This window comes from Salmo trutta, chromosome 13 (assembly GCF_901001165.1).
Source record: "Salmo trutta chromosome 13, fSalTru1.1, whole genome shotgun sequence".
NCBI classification, from domain to species: domain Eukaryota; kingdom Metazoa; phylum Chordata; class Actinopteri; order Salmoniformes; family Salmonidae; genus Salmo; species Salmo trutta.
The window spans coordinates 57,135,363-57,162,817 of NC_042969.1; the positions used below are offsets into that span (position 1 = coordinate 57,135,363).

Consider the following 27,455-nt stretch of genomic DNA (forward strand, 5'->3'; position numbering starts at 1 on the left):
TAAAGAAATTAGGTGTGTTAAAAGAAACTTAATATTATGAAAAGACAAAAAAGCAATTGTGTTGAATTGTGTTTGGGAAATAAATATCGACATGGTTTTAAAAAGGTAGTGGTATTTCATTCAGTACAGAAGATTTGTTGGCACGAGCAGCACTGCAGATATTGAGATGAGCGAGATGCAAGACTTAGCTATCACACAGACTATCTGCACATGTGCATGGGTTCACTTCAAGCTGTTCAAAGCGTGGTAGCTAGGGCACCAAAACAGCAGAGTAGTTGAGCCCGGCGCTTTAACGCTTTTAATTGTTGTGGAAATGTACTCATTTTGCTGTTTCCTTTCTGCATCTACGTCATATGGATGAGTCTAACTTTAACTTACCATGTCCCGGGCTCAACTTACCCCATTCCTGGGTAAGTTGTGCCAAGAGACCACTCTTTTTGGACAAAGTACAGTATGTTTTCAAACTGTAAAGTTGACATGAATTTTGATTATCTCCAGGGATACAAAGGCCTGAAATATATGTAGATATCTTTGTTAGAAATAATACCATATTTCCCTTGATGGAGTGATACTTAATGTAAAAAAATATATATATGCCACTCTATCTTACAACTTGTCAAATGAAAAACATAGGCTAACAGTACAGTACCTTTACTACTATTAAGACAATACCTTCTGCTCATGTTGAATATAAATATAATGTTCTGCTCAGGTAAATCTTTTTTTTTGTCTGCAGTACTTCAGTTTTCTTTTTTGCTTCGTTTTATGAAGTTCTCTGAACCTCCCTGGCTGGCTGCATCGCATTAGTGGATACCCACACTGCTCTCAGGCAGGTCTGCCGGTTTTGACAAGCAGAAGTATCGTAGTAGGTTAGGAACATTAACTAGGCAGGTTTAGTACAATTAAGTTAAGGTTAGCTAAAATACTAAAATTATCCCCGACGTGACTCGAAAATATCCAGCCACAAACAGGTCTGATCTGAAAACAGTCTTGTTTTCCACAAATGCAATTCAGGTCAAAATTGAACTCGATATTTGACTAGTTAGGTCTGATTAAAGAAACGGTACGTACTTCACTTGAGGAACGCATACAAAACCCAATCAGAGAAGACCAAAGGACTAGCTCACAATTCTGCAACCAATCAGAGAAGCAAAAGATGGGCTTTTGTGTGGAAGTGTAGATGGAATGTCTGAATAAATCTAACGTGTGGGACATAGCTAGCTAATTGAATGGTTTTGTTTTGCCAATAAGTTAGCTAGGCATCTATTTATTGTGAAAAATGAAAAAAAGTGCCTGACCCAAAGAAGCTGCTTGCCATCGCTGCAAGAAATCCTATCGAAATGAAGTGAGTGTTCGTGGCAGAGAGATTCTCAGACAGGGCAAAGTTAGCTAGCTAGCGCACGTAACGTTAGTAAACGTTACTAAATCCGCTCTCTGCTAACATAGCTATCAGTTGGCTATCATAAGCTAGCTAGCTGGTTAAACTGTAAACATTACACCATGCAATGTCTGTTGGAACGAACCTAGCCACAGATGAATAGGGGCGTTAGCTAGGTAGTTATAGGTTTCTTTGATTTAGCTAATGGTACGTGCTGTCACAGCTCTGTTTTGCTAGCTAACGTTACCTGGCTAAAATGCCCTTACTATTTCACTTATATATATGCATGTTTTTGTAATACCTTTTATTCTAGGCTCAACATCGAAGGCCTTGTTAGTCTATTTTCCTTATGACTACATTTACCCAGAGCAATATTCCTACATACTGGAACTCAAGAGGACCCTGGATGCCAAGGTAACTAGAGAGACCCAGCAACATGCCAGTTGTTGTAGATCTATCCTAATGTTATGGCCCTATGCATAATGGTAACACATTGCTTATCCAAAGGGTGTTCTGGAAATGCCATCGGGAACTGGGAAAACCATCTCTCTTCTGTCATTGATTGTTGCATATCAGCAGGTGAGTCAAGATATGTCAGTTTCTCCATCAGGACTCCATTGGACCATTTTGACAGTACACTTATACAGTGATCTCTCCTCTCTTTGACAGGAGTATCCCCTTGAAGTCACAGTATCCCCTTGAAGTCACAAAACTGATCTACTGTTCCCGAACTGTTCCTGAGATAGAGAAGGTGATCTCTCTCTTCTCCTACACCTCTGTGTGTGCTCCCCTGTCCTTGAACATCTGTTTCTCATCCCCTTCTCTATCAGGTGGTGGAGGAGTTGAGGAAGCTTACGGAGTTCTATTCTAAGGGGACTGGAGAGAAGAACAACTTCCTGGCTCTGGTGCTCTCCTCTCGAAAAAACCTGTGTGTTCACCCCGCGGTAGGAGTGCCAATAGCACATTTTATAGATCTCAATCAATGGAGGTCTATGGGCTTAACAATTTGTATTTTTATTTAAACAAGTTCTTATTTTCAACCACTGCCTCGGAACAGTGGGTTAACTGCCTTGTTCAGGGGCAGAACGACAGATTTGTACCTTGTCAGCTCGGGGATTTGATCTTGCAACCTTTCGGTTACTAGTCTAATGCTCTAACCACTAGGCTACGCTTCCGCCCCAATCCCAAGCCTTGAAACATATACAGTATACTGACTGGTGTCTGCCTGTTTGGCATCGCTTTTTCCACGTTGGAGGGTATGTCCGTGGACGGTTCTGTTTGGGAAGGAGTCGTTTGCATCACCGTGCGGTGCCCAGGAAATAATTAAATCCAATTATTAGATGCTATTATTAGATGCACCCCTCCAAATCAAACATGGATTCCATTAGGGATGTGAACGTGTAAACGTTTAAACAAAGTTGGAATCCTTAACATTAAGAAGAACAAACCAAAAATTCCCCCCACAATTAAAATCACAATGCAGTTATCACAAAACATAATCTTTTTGTGGTATAGCCTAACTAGATTTATATGGCTATAATGACCTGGGCAAGGTTGTGTAATTTTTAAATAAAACCAGAGAGGAAGAGACTAACTTTAGTCTACTTTGGTGAATTTGCGAGGCATGCAAGACAAGACATTGCAAGATGCAGATTACCAAGACATATGCTCATGGCCCCTCCTGTCTTTTCCTCGCGCTGGCCTTCCTGCTCTTGCTCTTTGCTAATGACCCGTGTGTGTGTTCGGTCTGTTGCGTGTAGAATTTCCTAGTTTAGGCTATTCATGGGACCAATGTCGCTGGGATACAGGGGTATCTTGAGGCCAGTCTTGCGGGCACGGGGTAGGCTACTCTTCATTTATGAGTGGGTGGGGGTGTTTTTGTCTCATAATATGAAATGACAGTAGGCTTCCAGTTTAGCCTGTATCGATGACCCTTTTCAGATATAATGGTAAGTGGCCCCTTAAAAGCACCTCTGCTACGACAGGTTTGTTTGTCTGTTAGGGTAGGCTACACTACAGCTTTTTAAACGCCGACACGAAACCTTCTTTGGAGACATGAACGGTATTTTATTTGTCTGTAAAGTAATGCCGCTTCGGAAGCGAGACTGACTTCCATCAGTAGGTGACCAGAACAGTCAATCCTAGCCTGCCTGCTGCCCACACGTAGATCATTCTTTCCCCAAAAAATGGTACTTTTAAAGTTCGTTAAATATTGCAACTTACCTAGACATTTAGTTGAAAGAAAGCACATCTATCCACCCTAACATAAATGACAACGTTTGTTGTCAGGGAAACAATGGAACATTATATGCAGGAGCAGAATTCTACAATCTGAAAAGGTACAGACGCTTCTGAAAAGTGATCAGTTATCGACATGTTACTGTACTGCGTTCTATATCTGTAAAGGGTCACGGTAGACAACTTTGTTGCCCGTCCCTAGCAGTCAGTATACTGCCGACAGTGTATCTTCACGATGACACCCACTAACCGTGGTCCTGTAACACTCTTCAAACACATATGTGTGTGGTCAAAATAGCAAATATTTTTCTGTCCATGTCATGGTCCAAATTGCATGATTCTTTGTGTTCAGGTGTGCTCGTTACGCTTTGGGAAGGAGGTGGATGGGAAATGTCACAGCCTGACGGCGTCATACATCCGCGCCCAACGGCACAGCGACCCAAGCCTGCCTTCCTGCCGTTTCTATGAGGTGAGGGGCTTGGGATTGTGACAAAGAGAGTGATCTGGAGACTTCCATACCTCTGTCTGTCTATCTGCTTCAGGAGTTTGACGCTATGGGAAAGCAGGTGCCCCTCCCAGCTGGTGTCTACAACCTGGACGATATGAAGGAATTTGGGCGGAGGAAAGGCTGGTGCCCCTACTACCTAGCACGATATTCGGTAAGAGTAGCCCTTTGTCATAGCTTCTGATGTTTTTCTTTTACAATTGTTTTTGTAGAATGTTATATTTGACAGCATTACTAAAGACGGTACAGTATGAAGATGGGCAGAAACTGATTATCCAATAGAAATCCCCGATCACCCTTTTAGGCAATATACTTTCGATATGAAGTTTTTGACAAAAATGAAAATGTGTCAGTTTACTTTCATAAGGTTGGAGTAATAACATTTAACTACTTAAGACATTGGCTAAGATCTAGGTTGTGCCTTTTAGATTTTGAGAAAATTAACAAGTAAGGAAGAATTTTTCACTTCTCTCATTGACTTTTCAAACACTGGCCTGGTCTGCTTGGTCTGTTTCGCAAGCGTTCCCGGAAGTCTTGCTATGTTGCGCCTCTGGGTTTAGAAACTCTCTGGCATTACAGTATGAAGGAGATGGACAAGTGAGGATGTTTTTCCTTTTTGCTTATTTCCTTAACACATACAGGTCCTCCATGCCAACATCATAGTTTACAGTTACCACTACCTCCTGGACCCAAAGATTGCAGACCTAGTCTCAAAGAACCTCTCCAAGAAATTGGTGGTTGTTTTTGACGACACACATAACATCGGTAAGGACATCCACCTGTTTCTTTTCAATTTCTTTAAGTAACCCACTGTTTCAAGCCTCCACAAGCTGATATTCCATCCTCTTCCTCAGACAACGTGTGCATCGACTCCATGAGTGTCAACATCACCAGGAGGACTCTGGACCGCAGTCAGGCCAACGTGGAGACCCTACAGAACACCATTCTCAAGTAAGGTCATCCACTCAGGGGTCTAGTGGAGAGCAGCACTAGATGCACTAACATTTTCTGTGTTCAAAGGAGAATGTACAAGGAGTCTATAATGAGACCGACTCAACCAGTTTGTTGTTCTTGCCCCAGAAGTGAAGAGTCTTGTGATGTCATCTCAACCGCTTGTCCTCTGCTGTAGGATAAAGGAGACAGACGCAGCCAAACTGAAAGAGGAATACAGACGATTGGTGGAGGGCCTGAAAGAGGCCAATGTTGCCAGGGAGACCGACATCTACATGTCCAATCCCGTGTTGCCAGATGAGATCCTCCAAGGTTAGCCCTCTGGAGTCCAGTTGAAAACAACCCAGTTATTGAATATTTGTTCATATTTGTATCGATTTATGCTCAAACACGGTTTCATGTATCTATCTTTCCCTTTCTATATCCTGTCCTCCCTCCCCCGCACTGTCTTTTATTTATGTCTTTCCCCCCTCTGCTTCCAGAGGCTGTGCCTGGCAGCATCCGCACGGCAGAGCACTTTGTGGGCTTCATGAAGTGTTTCCTGGAGTACCTAAAGTCCAGGCTGAGGATTCACCATGTAGTGCAGGAGAGCTCTCCCCAGTTCCTCAAAGACATCTTTGAGAAGGTCTGCATTGACTGCAAGCCCTTCTACAGTACTTTTGTGTTAGTTTTGTATAGCCTGGTGCCCTTGGTTGGTGGAGATTTCCACTTTAGGACCATGGCGATTTCTATTTTAGGACCAATGGAATGGCCCTAACATGTGCAAACTCTGTCCACCAGGGCACCAGGCAATGCAAAAGGAATGCTCCTAGACTTAAGACTCCATCGTGGATTATGTCTCTTGGGAACATCGAAATAAGTTTCTAGTAACTCCTCACTCCTTAATTCTTATATGACATATCTATTTGTTTCTCTAGAGTCTGTGCCGAGAGGTTGCGTTCGTTGCTGAGGACTTTAGAGATAGCGGACATCGCAGACTTCTCAGCCATCACCCTCATCTCCAATTTTGCCACTCTGGTCAGCACTTACAGCAAAGGTACTGAACCTCCCTAGGCTGACTGTCTGTTACCTCTACACGGCTACAGCTCTGTGGCTATTTACTTTCCGTTCCTTGCCATCTTCCACCCTCAGGCTTCACCATCATCAGTGAACCCTTTGAAGACCGAACCCCCACCATTGCTAACCCCGTTCTGCACTTCAGGTGCGTTTCATGTTTTGTTTTGCCAGCAGAACGGTGTGTTATTGATGGATGAGATGTTGTACCACTGCAAGAGCCAAGGGTGAAATAATCCATTAGGATGGAAGTGAATGACTCCTGTATACACTCTGCTTAGTTACTCATTGTGTCATTGGATTGTTTAAATGCATCATAAGAATTGATTTGGCATTCATCTTATCTGGGATCTAGTTGAGAGAAACGGGAACAATTTATATTATATGTAGCATAAGTCCAGGTCCAGGCATTCATGCAGTTTCAGATATTAAGCAGCCTTTTATTTTATGGGCTAGTGCATTAAAAAACACTGTGTCGGTTTACGCTTTTTATCTGGGATCTACTTCTAACCCTGGCTCTGATCTCCCTTCAGCTGTATGGACCCTTCCATTGCCATCAAGCCTGTGTTTGAGCGCTTCCAGTCTGTCATCGTTACGTCAGGGGTAATCTCTCTCTCGCTCGCTCTCTCTCCTGTTCCTAGATTACCTGTGACCTAGCCACTAATCAGGGATTATAAGCCACCTGCTGATGGTCTCATCTGTCCAAGATGTGGCCACTCACGTTCCAATGCAGTCAGGCTCGGGTGCTATTTGTAAACTTAGTGCTGTATCTTGTCCATGTAGATGTGTTAATGAGGGACAAATGCCTTTTCTTTGTTTCTCAGTACTTTATCAACAGGGCATTCCCCCTTAAATCTGCATCTTTTTAATGATTTATTTTTTTACCACCATTCAGAATGACAGAGTTTCTCTATGGATTTGCATGCGATGCAGACAAATGTAAAGAAGTATGATAGTTGATATTATTTTGCCTGTAGGTGTCTTCAGCAGTCAGTTCAGGAGTATGATCATGTCACGCCATTGATCCGCACACTAGATCCCTTGGCTGTGTGTTGGATCGGCTGTCTACTTCTGATCATGTTTCTATCCAGAGACCCTTTCACCGTTGGACATTTACCCCCGAATCCTGGACTTCCGGCCTGTTACCATGGCATCCTTCACCATGACGCTGGCACGCACCTGCCTCTGCCCTCTTGTGAGTAACCTCAGAAACCGTCTACATGATATGACCTGAGTGGTTAATTCAAGCTATGCTGAGCTTCAGAAAGGATGCAAGGGGGTGACACTGAGCTCTTCCTCTTTCAGGTGGTGGGGAGGGGGAATGACCAGGTGGCCATGACCTCCATGTTTGAGACACGTGAAGATTTTGGTTAGTGATTTGTTACATTGTATCAAAATAATTGGTGAGCTTAGACTCTCCTTTCCTTAGTTGTGATAAAACAAAACATTGGAATAAACCTGGTCTGGTGTCTATTTTTCAGCTGTCATCCGTAACTATGGCAACCTGCTGCTGGAGATGTCTGCGATTGTGCCCGATGGCATCGTGGCCTTCTTTACCAGCACCTACATGGAGAACATTGTGGCATCGTGGTATGAGCAGGTGTGTACACACGGTCCACAAATTGAAGTGAGAATAAATGTTAAAAGTGAATATCGTGTGGTTCTGTTTGTACTGTTATGGCAATAGACATAGCTACACTGAACAAAAAATACAAACACAACATGTAAAGTGTTGGTCCCATGTTTCATGAGCTGAGGTAAAAGATCCCAGACATTTTCCATATGCACAAAAATCTTATTTCTCTCAAATTCTGTGCACATTTTTTTTTGTTATATCCCTGTTAGTGAGCATTTCTCATTTTCCAAGATAATCCATGACAAGTGTGGCATATCAAGAAGCTGATTAAACAGCATGATCATTACACAGGTTCACCTTGTGCTGGGGACAATAAAAGGCTACTCTAAAATGTGCATTTTTGTCACACAAAACAATGCCACAGATGTCTCAAGTTGAGGGAGTGTGCAATTGGCATGTTGACTGCAGGAATGTCCACCAGAGCTGTTGCCAGTGAATTGAATGTTCATTTATCTACCATAAGCCTCCTCTAACGTCGTTTTTGAGAATTTGGCAGTACGTCCAACAACCGCAGACCATGTGTATGGCGTCGTGTGGGTGAGCGGTTTGCTGATAACGTTGTGAACAAAGTGCCCCATGGTGGGGTTATGGTATGGGCAGGCATGAGCTACAGACAACAAAGATAAATTGCATTTTATCGATGGCAGTTTGAAGGCACAGAGACACCGTGACGAGATCCTGAGGCCCATTGTCGTGACATTCATCCCCGCCATCACCTTGTTTCAGCATGGCCCCATATCGCAAGGATCTGTACACAATTCCTGGAAGCTGAAAATGTCCCAGTTCTTCCATGGCCTGCACACTCACCAGACAGCGTGTTCCAGTTTTCCTGCCAATATCCAGCAACTACGCACAGCCATAGAAGAGGAGTGGGACTACATTCCACAGGCCACAATCAACAGCCTGACGAACTCTATGCGAAGGAGATTTGCCTCATGCAGTGCGACACATAGTCACACCAGATACTGACTGGTTTTCTGATCCACACCACTACCTTTTTTGGTGGGGGTGTCTGTGACCAACCAATTATCTGTATTCCCAGTCAAGTGAAATCCATAGATTAGGGCCTAAGGAATTTATTTCATTGTTGCATGTTGCGTTTTATATTTTTGTTCAGTATACAGTATGTTAGCATTTTATTGGCAGCAGCTAGAATTGTGCCCAATGTTGATATTGGTGATCGATCCCTGAGTTGGAGAAATCTAATTTTTTGAAGGGTAGTAATTTGGAAGTTGAGTAAGCATTGTCCTCATGTCCTGTCCCGGTGTGTCTCTGTCTGTAGGGCATCTTGGAGAACGTCCAGAGGAACAAGCTGATCTTCATCGAGACCCCAGACGCAGCAGAGACCAGCATGGCTCTGGAGAAATACCAGGAGGTCAGGAGACCCTTTCTTTGATTGTCTTAGGTTGTCTTCTGTCGTTGTGTCTGTGACCTCTTATCCGTTGTGCCCCAGGCCTGTGAGAACGGCAGAGGAGCCATCCTGCTGTCTGTGGCCAGGGGGGAAGGTGTCACGAGGGAATCGACTTTGGTGAGTGTTTTAGTTCCTGTAGCACAGTAGTATAGCCTCCTTCAGGCTCATTTGCAAAACAAAATGGCCGCTAAAGTTACAACACAGGTCATGTACAGTGAGTTGTTCATTGTAGTTATTTGAAGAGATGAGTGATGTGAAACTGTCTCCCTCAGTCCACCATTTTGGCTGTGCGGTGATCATGTTCGGAGTGCCTTACGTTTACACACAGAGCCGGATCCTGATGGTCAGTCTAATTCCTCTGTTCATCATCCTTCCCTTGTTCTTCTCTTCTGCTTTATTCACTGTTTTGGTCTGTTCCTCTCTTCTGTTCCGCATATGTCTTCCTCACCCCTCTCTTGTCTTTCACTTTACTTCCTTTAATCCTAATGGGCTGTTTGTCCAAAATAGTTCTCCTTCTCCTCCTCTGTCCATCCCCACCAGGCTCGTCTGGAGTACCTGCGGGGCCAGTTCCAGATTAGAGAGAGTGACTTCCTGACATTTGACGCCATGCGGCGCGCAGCACAGTGTGTGGGCCGCGCCATCAGGGGCAAGACGGACTACGGCTTGATGATCTTCGCAGACAAGGTGAGGGCCTTTGGAACTTGGTGTGTCAAAGGTTTGAGAGGAATTGTTGGACCATTTCTTACCACTCTGATCATTGATACAGACTCGACCCTGATCATTTTTTACATTTATTTTGTCTGCAATGTCTACGTAAATACATGTTTAATGTATTTATAGTTCTGTGTTGGACCCCAGGAAGATTAGCTGACGTTATGGCGTCAGCTAATGGGGATCCTAATAAAAATTCTAAATTCCTCTTGTAATAAAAAATATAAATTGGATTTCTAGAAGCTGAAAGCCATAATGCACTGAGGTCACAGCAGGTTGTTCCATAATGCTGTTAGCGATCTAGTTCCTTCACATCAGTATTGAAGGGAATTGGAGTTGGGCCTGTCTCTGCTCACGCTGGAGCAGCTGCAGTCAGAGGACATGCTGCAAAAGATCGCCCAGATCGCTCACCAAGCCTAAGAGGAAATGTCATCACCCAGTCAAACCCACATCTGTCATACAGAGAAGGTCACTGTTTCAATACTGTCCTACTGTACATAGAGCAGCTTATCTGTTTGTACAAAGTGTATATTTGCATAAGCCTGGAGGCCGAAAAATAAATGTTTACAGTTTCTACCATGCAGTGGGCATGTTTTTTTTGTCTTCTAAATATTTGCACATGTACATCATGAAACATACACAGACAAGGCTAGTATGAACACAGTGGATTGAAGAGACTCAATATACTTTATTTGACATTTGTCTGCTATGGTTTCCAGATATAAAATACATTTGTCATTTTCAATAACATTGACAATCTGCAAAGAAAGCTCTCCATAACAGGAGTTCTACATAAATAAGTAGGATTCTATTTAATCTGGACCACTGAAGTTCAGTGATTCAGCGTGATTAAAATTTAAAGGCAATGTTCCCGTGTTGGCGAAGACTGCATTCATGGTAAACACTGCATATATCGGCTCAATTGGAAATTACCTTAATTTCTATTGCGCAATCTGAAACGCTTGATACAGATTGAATAGAGTCCTTATTGTGCTTTGTCAGTTTATATCCCCGGTTCCAACATCCATTCTGTGTCCTGATCGGATTGTGACCTTCTGGTCCCTATCCCAGTTCCTAGTCCACTGCAGCAGCATGAGGGAGGGTGCCACACGTTCCCCACATTTATAAAGCTGTTCAGTCAATTAGTCATTTAGAAGGTCAAATGAGAAATGTGATTGGTTAAGGTTGGAAAGCAAAAGACTCATTGGGATTCGAACTGGCGACCTTGTCGCAATCTGCATTTAACGCCTTCAATCCATCTTAATGGGGGTTAACAATCCAGGTTTTCTAGATTAGTGACTCCTCTACAGCTCTCAATGATCACGTGGCAATACCGCCACAGTGAATTAAATCACTTTTTGTCCCTCAAATTGCATATATTTACTCTTGACTTGCTAACATCCTGAATAAGATGCATAGGCTACATCAACAAAATCAAATAATTTTTTAACATGTTCCAGAAGGAATTTAAATTAGAGCTAGCTACCCCAAAAAATATAAATGTATCCCAAACTGAGACAAATGTAAAAATACAGGCACATGCTTTAACTTTTGGGCCATCAAAATAGTTTTCTTTTATTTAACTAGGCAAGTCAGTTAAGAACAAATTCTTATTGAGAAACCCTAACGACGCCCTATGGGACTCCCAATCACGGCTGGTTGTGATACAGCCTGGAATCGAACCGGTCTGTAGTGATACCTCTAGCACTGAGATGCAGTGCCTTAGACTGTGCCACTTGGGAGCCCCTTGTGCTTTTTATATCTGCTCATAATGAAATCGGCTAAACATAGTTCAAACATATTTCACAGAATGCCAAGCCTTAGACAATAATTACATAGCATTCTACTGCTGGACTGGGAAGTAAAGATTTTGCTCTAATATTGTGGACTAAGAAGAGTCCTTTACCGTAACCTAATATGGAAGCCAATACACGGATTGTGCATCACATTCACTAGCTTTATTAGTAAATCTTTGTTTTAATTGTGCTTGTGCAGATCAGCGTTTTGGAATTAAAATCATCTAGTGCCAAAAACATGAGAACCGCTGGTAAACATGAACACAAGAAGATAAAATCAGAATGTAACACATTTTAAACACATTGTATAAATAAGATTTGTTTTCTTGCATAGCCACAGTCATTTAGATAATATCCAATAGCTTCAGACACTACCTTAATAGAAATATCAACATGTTCATACTTGTGAACAATCATTGAAGAATACAAGCATTTCCCTCCTTGTACAGTAAGTCACAACAGAGCATTACTAAATCATTATAAAAAAGCTAAATGGATTGTCATTTCATTTCCAGATTAAACTGGTCTGAAATGGATACAATCTGCATCACTTAAAACCAGTCCTCATTGCTGTGTATCCTAATCTACCAGGGGCCTCCACCCGCTACAACATAATGCAGTAAACAAACCTCAACTGATAACGGATCAGTGTTCGATTTAAACAGGGAAGGGGTGGAGTGACCCATGTAGGCGCAAGAGGCCAATCCACAGACGGAGAGTGGAGTAGGGGCCAGAGCTGTATGACAGCACTTCCTGGATGTTGGGAGGGGGGCTAGTGTTCAGAGGTGTAGCTGAGGGACCCTCGCCGTGCAAGGCTCTGGGTGCTGGAGCTCAGGGTTCGGTTCTCTGTTAGGTCGCTGGTGCCCTGGAAGAACATACAAAACACTTGACTAGTCTGACCGTATGTGTACAACAATGACATGCACAGTACATTGATTTTGATGACACACAACCAGAGAAATGCCTTAGGATATGAAGCACATAAAATGAAAGGTGATGAATAAACACTAGCAATCATATTGTACAGAAATGTGAGAAAAAGCCAGAAAGTAGAAACTGATGCTCACCCTTGCCGCATCTTGACGCTCCCTCGCACCCACGTTCAGCACATTCAGAGAATTAGCCCTTTTCATCCTGAGAGAACAAGAAAGAGAGAGTGAGAGTAACAAATTGAACATCATTTTGAGAGCTAACACATGCAGAATGAGGACTTGGTCTTTACCCAGGAGTCGGAGGGGTGGTATCCTGAGTTCCAACTCCTTTCAGCTTCCTGACCAGCTTCTCGCTGCTCCTGCGTATCGACTCGCGGAGCTTGGTGAACGAGCCGCTGCGCTTCAGACTGCCCAGCCCATCCTGCATGGCGCCCTCCTCTCCCGTGTGGGTGCAGATATCCCGCACCTCACCTGAGACATCAACATCACAGAGGATACACATCAGTGGCATCATTCCAGTAAGATTAGCTATTTACAGTACATAAAGTTGAAGTGGGAAGTTTACATACACCTTAGCCAAATACATTTAAACTCAGTTTTTCACAATTCCTGACATTTAATCCTAGTAACAATTCCCTGTCTAAGGTCAGTTAGGATCACCACTTTATTTTAAGAATGTGAAATGTCAGAATAATAGTAGAGAGAATGATTTCAGCTTTAATTTCTTTCATCACATTCCCAGTGGGTCAGAAGTTTACATACACTCAATTGGTATTTGGTAGCATTGCCTTTAAATTGTTTAACTTGGGTCAAACGTGTCGGGTAGCCTTCCACAAGGTTCCCACAATAAGTTGGGTGAATTTTGGCCCATTCCTCCTGACAGAGCTGGTGTAACAGTCAGGTTTGTAGGCCTCCTTGCTCGCACATGCTTTTTCAGTCCTGCCCACACATTTTCTATAGGATTGAGGTCAGGGCTTTGTGATGTCCACTCCAATACCTTGACTTTGTTGTCCTTAAGCCATTTTGCCACAACTTTGGAAGTATGCTTGGGGTCATTGTCCATTTGGAAGACACATTTGTGACCAAGCTTTAACTTCCTGATGGATGTCTTGAGATGTTGCTTCAATATATCCACATAATTTTCCATCCTCATGATGTCATCTATTTTGTGAAGCGCACCAGTCCCTCCTGCAGGAAAGCACCCCCACAACATGATGCTGCCATCCCCGTGCTTCACGGTTGGGATGGTGTTCTTCGGCTTGCAAGCCTCCCCCTTTTTCCTCCAAACATAACGATGGTCATTATGGCCAAACAGTTCTATTTTTGTTTCATCAGATCAGAGGACATTTCTCCAAAAAGTACGATCTTTGTCCCCATGTACAGTTGCAAACCGTAGTCTGGCTTTTTTATGTCGGTTTTGGAGCAGTGGCTTCTTCGTTGCTGAGCGGCCTTTCAGGTTATGTCGATATAGGACTCGTTTTACTGTGGATATAGATACTTTTGTACCCGTTTCCTCCAGCATCTTCACAAGGTCCTTTGCTGTTGTTCTGGGATTGATTTGCACTTTTCGCACCAAAGTACGTTCATCTCTAGGAGACAGAACGCGTCTCCTTCCTGAGCGGTATGACGGCTGAGTGGTCCCATGGTGTTTATACTTGCGTACTATTTGTACGGTTTGAACAGATGAACATGGTACCTCCAGGCATTTGGAAATTGCTCCCAAGGGTGACCCAAACTTGTGGAGGTCTACAATTTTTTTTCTGAGGTCTTGGATGATTTCTTTTGATTTTCCAATGATGTCAAGCAAAGAGGCACTGAGTTTGAAGGTTGGCCTTGAAATACATCCACAGGTACACCTCCAATTGACTCAAATTATGTCAATTAGCCTATCAAAAGCTTCTAAAGCCATGACATCATTTTCTGGAATTTTCCAAGCTGTTTAAAGGCACAATCAACCTAGTAAACTTCTGACCCACTGGAACTGTGATACAGTGAATTTTAAGTGAAATAATCTGTCTGTAAACAATTGTTGAAAACATTACTGGTGTCATGCACAAACTAGATGTCCTAACCGACTTGCCAAAACGCTTGTTTGTTAACAAGAAATTTGTGAAGTGGTTGAAAAACGAGTTTTAATGACTCCAACCTAAGTCTATGTAAACTTCCAACTTCAACTGTATCAGAGATACATTTTGACTCCAATGCATACACCCTTTTAGGATCAAAATGCTAGTGAACCTAGAGAGCAGGTTTCAAAGATCATACTATGACTTTGCTCTCACCATCCACAGATCCAAACTCTTTTTCATGGGCCAGGGTCAGGATCTCTTTATACAGAGCCTCAGCTTGTCTGTACTTCCCTTGTTTCAGGTAACATGAAGCCTGTAGCCAGAAATACAGCAATACTAGTCACAAATAGCGCAATCACACCTCAGATATATAGACACACGCATGCAGCTTGGGTCAATGTCCCCCACTTCTACCCAATTATAGCATATTATACACACAAATAATATGGTATCATCTAGCCCAGTGACCATGCCAACCATGTCCACTCCCCCTTTTTACACCTCCCTCCATCTCCCTCTCCATCACACACCAGGTTATTCTTGGTCTTGGCCACGTTGGTGTCGTCGGGGCCCAGCCTGCTCTGGTAGATGTGCAGGGCACGCTCGTAGTACTGCTCCACTTCCTGGTACTTGCCCTGGTTCTGACACAGCAGCGCCAGGTTGTTCAGCTGCTTTGCCACGTCAGGGTGGTTCGTGCCTAACACCTGCCCACGACAACAAGAGAGGAGGGGGGTGAAGGGAGATCAACAGGCAGGTTTTGGTAATAAGCATTGTTAGGGGTATCGCATTACAAAGTAACGCGTTACAGTAATGAAATTACTTTTTGCGGTAACGAGTAATATAACCTCTATGGACTAGGTGGCACGTCACCGTCCCACTCTATTCAACAGCCAGTGGAAGAGCGTGGCACGAAATACAAAACCTAAAAAATGCAATAATTTAAATTTTTCAAACATACGACTATTTTACACCATTTTAAAGACAATACTCTCGTTAATCTAACCACATTGTCCGATTTCAAAAAGGCTTTACAGCGAAAGCAAAACATTAGATTATGTTAGGATTATGTTACATAGCCACAAATAATCACACAGCCATTTTCCAAGCAAGCATATATGTCACATAAACCCACATAAACCCTAACCCTAACCCTAACCCAGTTAAATGAAGCACTAACCTTTGATGATCTTCATCAGATGACACTCATAGGACATTATGTTATACAATACATGCATGTTTTGTTCAATCAAGTTCATATTTATATCCAAAAACAGCTTTTTACATTGGCATGTGATGTTCAGAACATGCATTCCCACCCAAAACTTCCGGTGAATTTACTAAATTACTCACCATAAACGTTGACAAAATACATAACAATTATTTTAAGAATTATAGATACAGAACTCCTTTATGCAATCGCTATGTCAGATTTTAAAATAGCTTTTCGGCGAAAGCACATTTTGCAATATTCTGAGTACATAGCTCAGCCATCACGGCTAGCTATTTTGACACCCGCCAACTTCGGGGCTCACTAAACTCAGAATTACTATTAGAAAAATTGTATTACCTTTGCTGATCTTCATCAGAATGCACTCCCAGGACTGCTACTTCCACAAGAAATGTTGTTTTTGTTCCAAATAATCCATAGTTATGTCCAAATACCTCAGTTTTGTTCGTGCGTTCAGGTCACTATCCAAAGGGTAACGCGGGAGCGCATTTAGAGACCAAAAAATTCTAAATGTTCCTTTACCGTACTTAGAAGCATGTCAAACACTGTTTAAAATCAATTTTTATGGTATTTTTCTCATAAAATAGCGATAATATTCCAACCGGACAATAGTGTTTTCATTCAAAGAGGAAAAGAAAAAACAGCATGGTCGCGGGACCGCGCATCTCCAATCTCTTTGTCACTAGGCAGACCACTGACAAACTGTGCTAGTATACTCTGCCCAGAGACAGGAGACGCCTCAATCCGCTTTCTGAAGGCTTTAGAGAGCCAATGGAAGCCTTAGAAAGTGCAACGTAACCCCAGAGATACTGTAGTTTCGAAAGGGACTAGAAAGAAGAACTACAATTTCTCAGACAGGCCACTTCCTGCTTGGAATTTTCTCAGGTTTTTGCCTGCCATATGAGTTCTGTTATACTCACAGACACCATTCAAACAGTTTTAGAAACTTCAGAGTGTTTTCTATCCAAATCTACTACTAATACTAATTATATGCATATTCTCGTTTCTGGGAACGAGTAGTAACCAGTTTAAATCGGGTACGTTTTTTTATCCGGCAGTGAAAATACTGCCCCCTAGCCCAATTTAAATAATACAGTTATTGATCATTTTTTGTTGTTGTTACTTGTGTTATCATTAATTTCCTATTACAGTTACTGATCCAAATAAGTATTTGTGACGGCGCAAATTTTATTTTTTTAAATCCCCCCGCTCCAGATTCTAATTGTTTTCATCTGACGCCCTCTCACAAAGTTCCTGTTAACGTACGCACGCACGCACGCACACACATGCACACACGCACACACACACTACTACTAACTGCTTTAGTGAGGGAGATGGAAAATGGTAAAAGCATCTTAAACATTGAGTTTCTCAGCACGGAAGTACTCCCATTACTTTGATTTTGTAGGATACAATTACAAGAATATAACAGTAAAATGTCAACTGTGCCCAGGCGAGAAACACCTCTCCACTGCTAGAAACACAACATTGTTTACATTGAGTGAGAATGTGCAACGTTTTGGGGTGTAACGCAAAAGTTATATAACAAATTACTTTTCCCAGGGAGTAGAAAGTAATTATTTATTGTTTAAAGAAGTAATGAGTTATAGGTAATATTCCTTAACGACCCCAATGTTTTATGTATTATGGTTGCAGTGCTATGTAGTACAGAATTCTTGCAGAGTTGCCATTGGTCCATCAGAGGGCAGGGTTTCTAGTCACGGTGCTGCTAGGTTACTGCCTCATTACCTTCTCTCTGATCTCCAGGGCTCTCTTACACAGTGGCTCAGCCTCCTTGTACTTCCCTCTCTTTCCATACAGTACAGCAAGATTGTTGAGTGTGGCTGCCACCTATAAACAAATACAGTACTGTTAGTTACATACAGTGATGTAGTGGTAAAAAAAAAGGGGGGGGGGGGTAAACTCTGATTGCCGGTCGCAGTGAAAAAAGAAACACTCCCTATATTTTCATTTCATTTTTCCACAAAAGGTGGGTTACCCTCCACTACACCACTGGTTACATATTGTAGCTGCTTATCCATTGAGCTGGGGAAAGCCATTAGCTATGCATGTTTTAGACATCTTATTTAGATGTTTGTCCATTTTGGTGACCCTTGACCTTCACTATAGACTATAGAGGAACATACCGCAGGGTGATCTATGCCCAGGGTCTTCTCCCGGATGGCCAATGCGTCATTCAGGAGGTTCGCCGCCTCTTTGTACTTGTTCTGGTCTCTGCAGAGAAGAGCGAAACAGCCTTTAGCTTTAGCACACGGCTAACTTAACTAGCCACACTATGGAAATCCCCCACAGATAGACCTAGCATTGAGGCTATGCTAGGCTAACGTGGCTCCAATCACCTGTAGACCAGGGCCAGTATGTTGAGCATGGTGGCCACGTCAGGGTGGCTGTGGCCCGAGGACTTCTCCAGGTCCTCCAGGGCCTGTTTGCAGAGGGGCACGGCCACCTCATAGCGGCCCTGGGAGGCGTACTGGATCACCAGGTTATGAAGGGTCCTCAGGCGGGCCGGGATCTCATAGCCTCCCTGCTGGGCCGCTGCTGCCGCACTGCTACCGTGGGGCTGAGATACTGGGGGACAGGAGAGGGAGGTAACACACAAATATACATGAACACAGACATACATGGACACATATGCTCACTGGCAAATATATTGTGCATATACGCATACACAAACAAACACACAGCAAGTGACACACTATGCAACACAGAGAGACACATCGAGACACCGGCACACATACATGCATAGCTCGTCTGCACAGCAGATAGATAGACAAGAATAGCCGGCTCATTTGACGAGTGCACGTACTCTGTGACTGTTCCTCCTCGTCCGTGGGAAAAAGATCATCTAGGGACTCCTTGATGGAGCCCATCTCTTTGTCTTCCTGTCGACATAGTAAACATAACTAGATTTATAGTACAGAGCTGAGGGGAGTAATTATATGAACTTTACAGAGAAACACACATCAACCTGTTCTGATAAGCCACCAACAGCTTAGCTTTAGTCATAACATAAACGATGAGGCAAACACATGCACCATGTACTGGGTCATATTCATTAGGACACACCATAGCGAAACATTTCTCATTAGACAAGTTTTGGTAGTTCCTCACTGTATCAGTCTTTTTCCCGTTTGGTGCCTAATGAATATGACCCTGATTGTGGTGGTCTGTGACATACCGGTGGGAGCTCCTCCTGGTCGTACTTGCGGATGCTGCTCATGAACTGCAGGTGTCTGTTCTGTTCCTCCAGGGTGACCACCTCCTGCTCCCTGTCCTGCAGCCTCTGCTGGGCCCCGGCCAGCTCATCCCTCAGCCACTGGTTCTCCTGGCACAGCCTCCGTACCTGGGTCCGCAGCTTCTGCTTCTCCGCTTCCAGGGAGCCCAGGTGGGCCGACAGAGCCATCATCACCTAGGGAGGAGGGAGAGGGAAAGAAAGAGAGAGAGTGAAAGAGAAAGAGAGTGGAGTAGGTGTGCATATACACATGTACAGATACAACACAGCCAAAATACAGCCAAAATAGAGTCAAAATACAGCCAAAATACAGCCAAAGGACAAGTTCACCCATTATGCGGTCTTCATGCATTCTACTATCTCCATACATTCCCTCATCTCCAGTATGATCCCACCTGTGCCTCTCCCAGGCCCAGCTCTATCCTCTCCAGAGACTGGCGGATGATGCCACTCTTCTCCTGCTCCACACTGCCACTGTCGGCCACCGGCCGGCCCTCCTGCGCCTTCTGCAGGTCGTCCAGGAGGGTGTGGTTCTCACCACGAAGCGCCTCCAGGCCCGCTATCACTTGCCGCGTACTGCACAGAATCTCCTCCCCCGACAACATGGTGCCACTCTCAGTTCAACCCTGGATGGAGGAGGAGGAAGGGGAGGGTCCACCATTTTAAAATACTTGTACATGGTCATATGGACTCTACAAGGTGTCGATAGCGTTCCACAGGGATGCGGGCCCATGTTGACTCCAATGCTTCCCACAGTTATGTCAAGTTGTCCAGATGTCCTTTGGATAGTGGACCATTCTTGATACACACAGGAAACTGTTGAGTGTGAAAAACCCAGCAGCGTTCCAGTTCTTAACACAAACCACAGCGCCTGACACTTACTACTTCACCCACTGAATGGCACACATAGAAAATCCATGTCTCAATTGTCTCAAGGCTTAAAAATCCTTCTTTAACCTGTCTCCTCCCCTTCATCTACACGGATTGAAGTGGATTTAACAAGTGACATCAATAAGGGATCATAGCTTTCATCTGAGTTCACCTGGTCAGTCTGTCATGGAAAGAGCAGGTGTTCTTAATGTTTTGTACACTCAGTGTATATGCATGGAACACACAAAGTGAATAAAGGTCCAACAGCGGTGTTCAATGGCAGCATGGAATTATGCACTGGTGGTAATATGGCTAATGGCAACATTCCACAGTAAACAATGTTGTGTTGGACTATGACAATGTGCTGGCTAACCAACTAGCTTTACAAATACAACTATAATTTTACCACTGCCAGTACACTAAAGAGACTTGTGACCAGTGATTTACAGTAAAATACAGCTGGTACTGAACTGAGATGTCTCACAAACAGCAGCCCCTAGACACACAAAGACAAACACACAGAGGAGAAATGAGATGGGATAAGTCCCTTCTAACCAAACTAATAACACACAAGCCTACCATAATGACAACAATCCATTTGATCTGTCCTATAGCTGTTTTACAAAACATCTTATCAGAACATAAAATGATGCTCCGAGTTCCGTGCAAAGTGCACAACTATAAGTGTAGCCTATGTTTACCACTGCAGGGGGGTCACCAATGACAACAGCATGCTGACCTGACAGCCTGCCAGAGCCTTTGAAACTGTAAAGTGATCTGCCTGGGTATTTTTATGCAAACTTTCATAACCACAATCACTATGCATTCTGGGAGCCAAAGGAAACAGTGAATAGCCAATACACACACCAATGGGACTGTACTGTATGTAAAACACATCCTGGGACAACGGTGTAATGTTGCTCTATGAGCCCGAAGGCATAAAGCCTGGTGCCGACTCAAGTCATAACACATGATGTAGGCTACTTCCTGGTCAGTGGGCCTTCATGCCACATTGAGGGGTTGGAGTGGGATGTGTAGTACAATGAGAACGGGCCCAGAGAGAAAAGGTCTGATCATATGGTTGGAGTGCAGTTCTGACATTAAAGGAAAACCCATAACAATATCAACCCTGACCTGGTACAGATACAAATAAAACATAGTAGTGGGCGTTCTATTTCTGGTTGGGTGTTCTATTTCACGGTCCTTGCTCTATGTGGTAATAACATGTTGATGCATCTTGCAGCACGGCTACAGGGGATGGCCTCAAAAAAGAAACCCTTACACCATACCAATATTAATTGGAGTACAGGACAGGAGGTTTGCGCTGTGAAGCCAAGCGCCTAAGAGGAGAAACAGGTGTCTTTGGGAAACAAGAGAGTGAGCTATGCTGGGCCTGAGCACGAGGCTGCATCAGCATAACACCAAAAGGCAGGCCAGCTGCAGCAGACCATACATTAACACAAGGATATCGGTTTACTCGTGGCTTCTGGGAGGAGGGCAGCGTATGGCAGTTGTGAACAACAGTGGTCATTGGAATTGATTGGGACTCATGCTGCAGTCAGTTTATAAAGGACCTATAACGGATCTAAAGTTGAAAAGAGTGGTGATCTTATTTCATATTTGGGTAAATCCATTTCAATTCAATCACTTTTTTGACAGCATCACTTTTGATTTAAACATACAGTACATTTCCATAAATGTTTGCCCATGGAAGAAGTGGTCAGAAAGTGACTTTTTGAACTTGAATGCTAAAACATTCAGGAGATAAAAGTACTCAAAGTTGGCCCATTTTGCATACTCCACCATACCTTGAGACATCAATGTCTTCATCACTGGAAAAGATAAACGTTTGAGATAATTTAAAAGCTTACTAATAGTGTTGTCAAACTATACTGAACAAAAATAGAAATGCAACATATAAAGTGTTCATCCCATGTTTCATGAGCAGAGATAAAAGATCCCAGAACTGTTCCATACGCACAAAAAGCTTATTTCTCTCAAATTCTGTGCACAAATTTGTATACATCCCTGTCTGCCAAGATAATCCATCCTTTGCCAAGATAATCCATCCACTTGACAGTATTTCTGTCTATGATAAAGCCCTTTGGTGGGGGAAAACTCATTCTGATTGGCTAGGCCTGGCTCCCCAGTGGTTGGACCTATGCCCTCCCAGGCTGGCCCATGGCTGCGCCCTTGCTCAGTCGTGAAATTCATAAACTAGGGTCTAATGAATTTATTTCAATTGACTGATTTCCTTATAAGTAACTCAGTAAAATCTTAGTAATTCTTGCATGTTGCATTTATATTTTTGTTCAATATATTTTATTATTTATAAAAATAAAAAATAAATATAATTTATTTTGTAATTTTATACATTTAACGTCAATTATCTAAAAACACATAAACTCCATGTTTGTCTTCATTTTTGCAGAGGTTGTAGCTTAGAGCCTATTTCGCATCATCTGAAGTTTTTGTGTTGTGCCTGCCATCGGTTGAGAAACAACATGCTCTTGAATACAGGGTGGGTGTCATTTCAATCATAGAAATTGAATTCATAGAATGGACCTATCCCTTCAGCCCACTGTAATTTAGCTGGTACACCACTGACATTTTAATTGGATTGAAATGTTTACTTCTAATTACTACCACAAAGATGACCGCCGGTCCACCCACCGTCGAATGTCAACTTAAATGTCTATTATATTATCTATATTTCTAAGATTTCAATAGGATTATTATAAAGGATTGAGAGTATAATTGAAAACAACAGATATTCCCATTCAAGTCAACATTATCAGCCAAAACATTGGTTGAGCATATTGTGTCTCAACCAATGCTGGCACAACACAAAAACCTTAAATTATGTAAAATAGGGTCTAAGCTGCCCCCAAAAAATCAACCTTTATGTGTTTTTAGATAATTGACGTTAATTGTTAAAAAAAATCTCAACTGTTGGTCTTTTCCAGTGATGAAAACATGGATGTCTCATGTTATGGTATGCAAAATTGGTCTATTTTGAGCACCTTTATCTCTTGAATGTTTTGGCATTCAGGTCCAAAAAGTCACTTTCTGAGCACTTCTGCAATGGGCAAATATGTATGGAAGGGTTTGTTCAAATCAAAAAGGCTGCTGTCAAACAGTGCTGGAATTCAAATAGATTTACCCATTTCTTTCTGAGAAAGTGATCTTAAGGCACTATATCTTGAATTACTGACTTAACAATGACTCACCCTGTCATTGACATAAGAGATTGAATCATGTCAGTCATAGGTAGATACTTCAATACAATGCTCTGGATTACAACATCTTCCTCATTTAAACCAGCACTATTGTCACCAACCTTTGTCCAGTCTTTGGGGAGAGCTGAAATTCTATACCATTAATCTGACATCCCGTGGCGGTCAGATTCAGGAGGGCCTACCCGCCTCCCCCTTCCCACAGTATGCCACAGATCAAGCTTACTTTACATACTTTATTGTGTGCAAAACAAATGAGTTAATGTCATATTTTATGGATGAATAGGCCTATTAAATCGGATAATATAATTTTTATAATGCATTATTTTGTCCTTGACCATTTTATACACTCACTAAGACACTTTGACAGGTCAGCAGACCTAAATAAAAAAGAGTGAAACAGTTACGATAGGCCTACGGAGGAGCATCCTCTATGGGAGAAATGCAACACCTGTCAGAGAAACAACATGTGCGCGTGTACAGGAGGACTTGTGCCATAGGCTACTACTGTGTCTGCCTTCACGGTTTGATATGGATTACGAATTTGAATTTGTATAACATTAGACAATAACAACAGATGGTTAGGCCGGTGTATTGTTGTGGTTTTGTCAACGTGTTTAAAATGGTATAGGAAAAAGTATACTGCGTAGACTACGACAAATAAAGACAAAAATATATGCATCAAAATAAATAAATAACTTTTGTCAAATAAATGTGTTGATGACATACTATAATCATGCAGAAGAAAACAAAGACCATTGGGATATAACGCAGCCATCGAAACTACAAAAGCATGATCCACATGTCAAAGAACAAATTGATGTTAACACTAACAAGAGTACTATCAACAAAGTTATTTTTAACCTAACGTTACCTGCTGCTAATTCCAGGCTTTTGGCGAGTTGTCGACCTCTTTTAGTCGCGTATCTCCGATTTTTATTTGCGCTCCCATTAAAGTTAATTGGACCGCTCGCGTCAAAACATCCACTATTTGTTTATTATGGGACCAAGATAACGGATATATTTAGACGACGGCATTAACAGTAGTCCTACAGTAATTCAGTAATCATTCACCTGTTCTTGCGGCTCAGACTCTCATTTCAGTTTACCTGATCTGATCATTCCCACCATGCACCGCGGTAGATGGATGTCATCTCTGTCTGGGGATAAGGCCATCTATCTGTGGGTGCTCTGAACTGCGAGGGACGGGACAAACCAGCACAGACATGACCGCAAGGCTGACTGTCCCCGAGATGAACTGTTCTATTCACATTTAATGTTAAATAAATGCATTAAAAAGTGTATATATTCAAACAATATATTATGTATTTAATATGATATAAATTATATTTATCTATGACAGGCTCTCAATTTATTAGGCTGTGATGGAATGAGATTTTAGATTTCAAAGTGCTACATACCAGAACTGGTATTCTGATGATATGGACACATTTGTGGCTATTTCTCCATGAAATATGTTTTTGTTGTGAAATTCTTTTGGAATATGCAACATGCTTGTGTGCACAGTGTTACTGCTATTGTAAGTAATGAATTGGTATGTGCATAATACTTTTTCTGAGTCACCAACACAACACAACACAACACACAAACATGCCCAGTGGCACCACACATCACTGCATGGTGTTGTATTTATCATGCAGACTACGAAATAGCCAGCAATAACAGAAAGGTGGGGGCCGGTGTGTGTGGGACTGGGGTGTGTTCGGGTGGAGTAAAAGGGGTAGTGGAACCCTGAGGGGACTTAATATAACTTGCCAAGTTTTCAACAAAGCAGATTAAAAGGGTAGGATGGGATGAGGGATAGCCCAGGGAGAATAATAAACATTAGGAGTAGCAGTATTAGTTGAGACAGTGGTGATGGCAGGGTTGTACAAGGCATCAACATTAGTTACAGTAAGAGAGCAATGACTTAATGGCTTAGATATAGGAGTGAAAAAGAGAATGTAAGTCAACTAAAAGGTATTGATGTCTGTGGATATTGGACAACATATCTGATGTGCAGGCCTCCCAAAATGAATTAATTACAACATTCATGTAAAAATGTTCATTGCAAAGAATTGGGAGGAAAAGACAGAGTGATGGGAAAGACGGCAAGAGCAGGAGCAATCTGAGAAACAGAAACAGGCTATAGAAACCAACATGGACTACAGAACACAGTGGCATCTTCTACAGAGATGAAGAGAGAGGGAGACAGAGAGCAGATCACACTGTGTGTTTCTGTAGACAGTTATACGATCTGGGTGATTGATGGTTCAGCTGCTGGGCTGTGTGGCTACTGAGGCAGACCCATACCTTATAAGGGAAGCCAGGCCTGAGCGCTAGGCCTCACTACTCCTCATGTCAAATAAAATAAAATAAAATCTGATTGGTCACATACACATGATTAGCAGATGTTATTGCGAGTGTAGTAAAATGCTTGTGCTTCTAGTTCTGACAGTGCAGCAATAGCTAACAAGTAATATTCAACAATTCCACAACAACTACCTAATGCACACAAATCTAAGTAAAGGAACAGAATATCTAAATATAAATGTAAATATATGGATGAGCAATGACAGAGCGGCATAGGCTAAGATGCAATAGATAGTATAGAATACAGTATATACATATGAGATGAGTAATGTAAGATATGTAAACATTATTAAAGTAGCATTATTAAAGTGACTAGTGTTCCATGTATTAAAGTGGCCAATGATTTCAAGTCTGTATGTAGGAGCAGCCTCTCTGTGTTAGTGATGGCTGTTTAACAGTCTGATGGCCTTGAGATAGAAGCTGTTTTTCAGTCTCTCGGTCCCAGCTTTGATGCACTTGTACTGATCTCGCCTTCTGGATGGTAGCTGGGTGAACAGGCAGTGGCTCGGGTGGTTGTTGTCCTTGATGATCTTTTTGGCCTTCCTGTGACATTGGGTGCTGTAGGTGTCCTGGAGTGCAGGTAGTTTGCCCCCGGTGATGCGTTTTGCAGATCGCACCACCCTCTGGAGAGCCCTGCGGTTGTGGGCGGTTCAGTTGCCGTACCAGGCCATGATACAGCCCGACAAGATGCTCTCAATTGCACACCTGTAAAAGTTTGTGACGGTTTTAGGTGACAAGCCACATTTCTTCAGCCTCCTGATGTTGAAGAGGCGCTGTTGCGCCTTCTTCACCATACTGTCTGCGTGGGTGGACCATTTCAGTTTGTCCGTGATGTGTACGCAGAGGAACTTAAAAATGTCCACCTTATCCACTGCAGTCCTGTCAATGTGGATAGGGTGCTCCCTCTGCTGTTTCCTGAAGTCCATGATGATCATGTCCTAGGTGAACACTGCTCAGGGGTCAGATCAGGTCACCTGCTTGGCAGCATCAGGGACTCTGCAGTGCATTCCGCACCCAATTCAAAATTCAGTGGCGTGGACCAGAATGTTTATTTGTTTGTCCATCTGTGGCAATATGTTTGCCAGTTGGCCTTATTTTTGACACTTATGTGATTTCAATTTTACTTAGGTCTGCAAATGCTATCCTGTTCCCTTTGAGCCAGACCCAGTAAGTACAAAAAAAAGAAACAAAAAAAGCAAGATGCAATTCATATAATATAAAATGTTAATAACAATACAATATTATTCTACATTTATATCTCTGGCAATGTAATAAAGTGCACCCTCCCTTTCTAGTGTGATGTCAATGTTAAAAATAATATATAATGATGCTTATCAAATTATTTCCCAAATGTCAGTGGTTTGAACTGTCCTGGTTTATGCCATGACATCCCGTCATTCCTTTATATAATAACGCGAGCCAGAGTCCATGTAGTCCTGCAGAGTGGATGGTCCATTCAGTATTGTAAGAGGACATTATGTGTGTTTTCCCATAGCTCATTGTTTGCAGTGGGGCTTAAGGCTCCAGAAGATATGGGTTTGTGGAAAGCCTGTGTTAATCGCAGGGAATGTGATCAATGCGTCTGTGTCCAGGGGGTTTGGCAAATGGTACAAGCGAACGTTACACCAACTGACGCCCACTAGACAGCTGTCTCTGTGCATACTGGCCATGCCTGAGGGGGGGAATCATAGGACAGCTGGATGACTGCGTATCAGTCAGTGTATGGAGGTTAGTGTGTGCTTGGGGGTGGGCATTATGCAATGTTTTCGTGGCAACATGTAAAGCAAGTAAGCAATGAAACAAATAATTGGTGAC

General features: G+C 42.6%; 1 protein-coding gene and 1 pseudogene across 3 annotated transcripts; one reads left to right on the forward strand and one right to left on the reverse strand.

Moving 5' to 3' along the window:
* The first annotated feature begins 1,943 nt into the window (after nucleotides 1-1,943).
* On the forward strand, nucleotides 1,944-10,466 carry LOC115206788 (general transcription and DNA repair factor IIH helicase subunit XPD-like; annotated as a pseudogene).
* An 85-nt stretch (nucleotides 10,467-10,551) lies between these two features.
* LOC115206137 (kinesin light chain 1-like) lies at nucleotides 10,552-24,458 on the reverse strand. 3 transcript variants are annotated; one of them, XM_029772765.1, is made up of 12 exons: nucleotides 24,377-24,458; nucleotides 19,557-19,787; nucleotides 19,108-19,338; nucleotides 18,736-18,811; nucleotides 18,269-18,497; nucleotides 18,056-18,143; nucleotides 17,658-17,759; nucleotides 15,211-15,384; nucleotides 14,894-14,993; nucleotides 12,902-13,082; nucleotides 12,747-12,813; nucleotides 10,552-12,544 (listed from the first exon to the last, which is right to left on the reverse strand). In XM_029772765.1, exons 2-12 carry the CDS (start codon nucleotides 19,764-19,766, stop codon nucleotides 12,452-12,454), a joined length of 1,551 nt encoding a protein of 516 aa, XP_029628625.1. In that variant the 5' UTR covers nucleotides 19,767-19,787; nucleotides 24,377-24,458; the 3' UTR covers nucleotides 10,552-12,451. The 3 variants fall into 3 exon arrangements, with proteins under 3 accessions (XP_029628625.1, XP_029628624.1, XP_029628623.1); XM_029772764.1 differs by having other exon boundaries at nucleotides 24,342-24,392; XM_029772763.1 differs by lacking the exon at nucleotides 24,377-24,458 and adding an exon at nucleotides 24,142-24,363.
* Nucleotides 24,459-27,455: the final 2,997 nt, after the last annotated feature.

Coding starts and splice junctions, on each gene's coding strand:
- LOC115206137 (XM_029772765.1), bottom strand. CDS start 19,766: ATGTTGTCGGGGGAGGAGATTCTGTGCAGTACGCGGCAAGTGATAGCG. Junction 18,812..19,107: donor ACCAGGAGGAGCTCCCACCG/GTATGTCACAGA, acceptor CTATGTCGACAG/GAAGACAAAGAGATGGGCTC. Junction 17,760..18,055: donor TGGGCATAGATCACCCTGCG/GTATGTTCCTCT, acceptor ATTTGTTTATAG/GTGGCAGCCACACTCAACAA.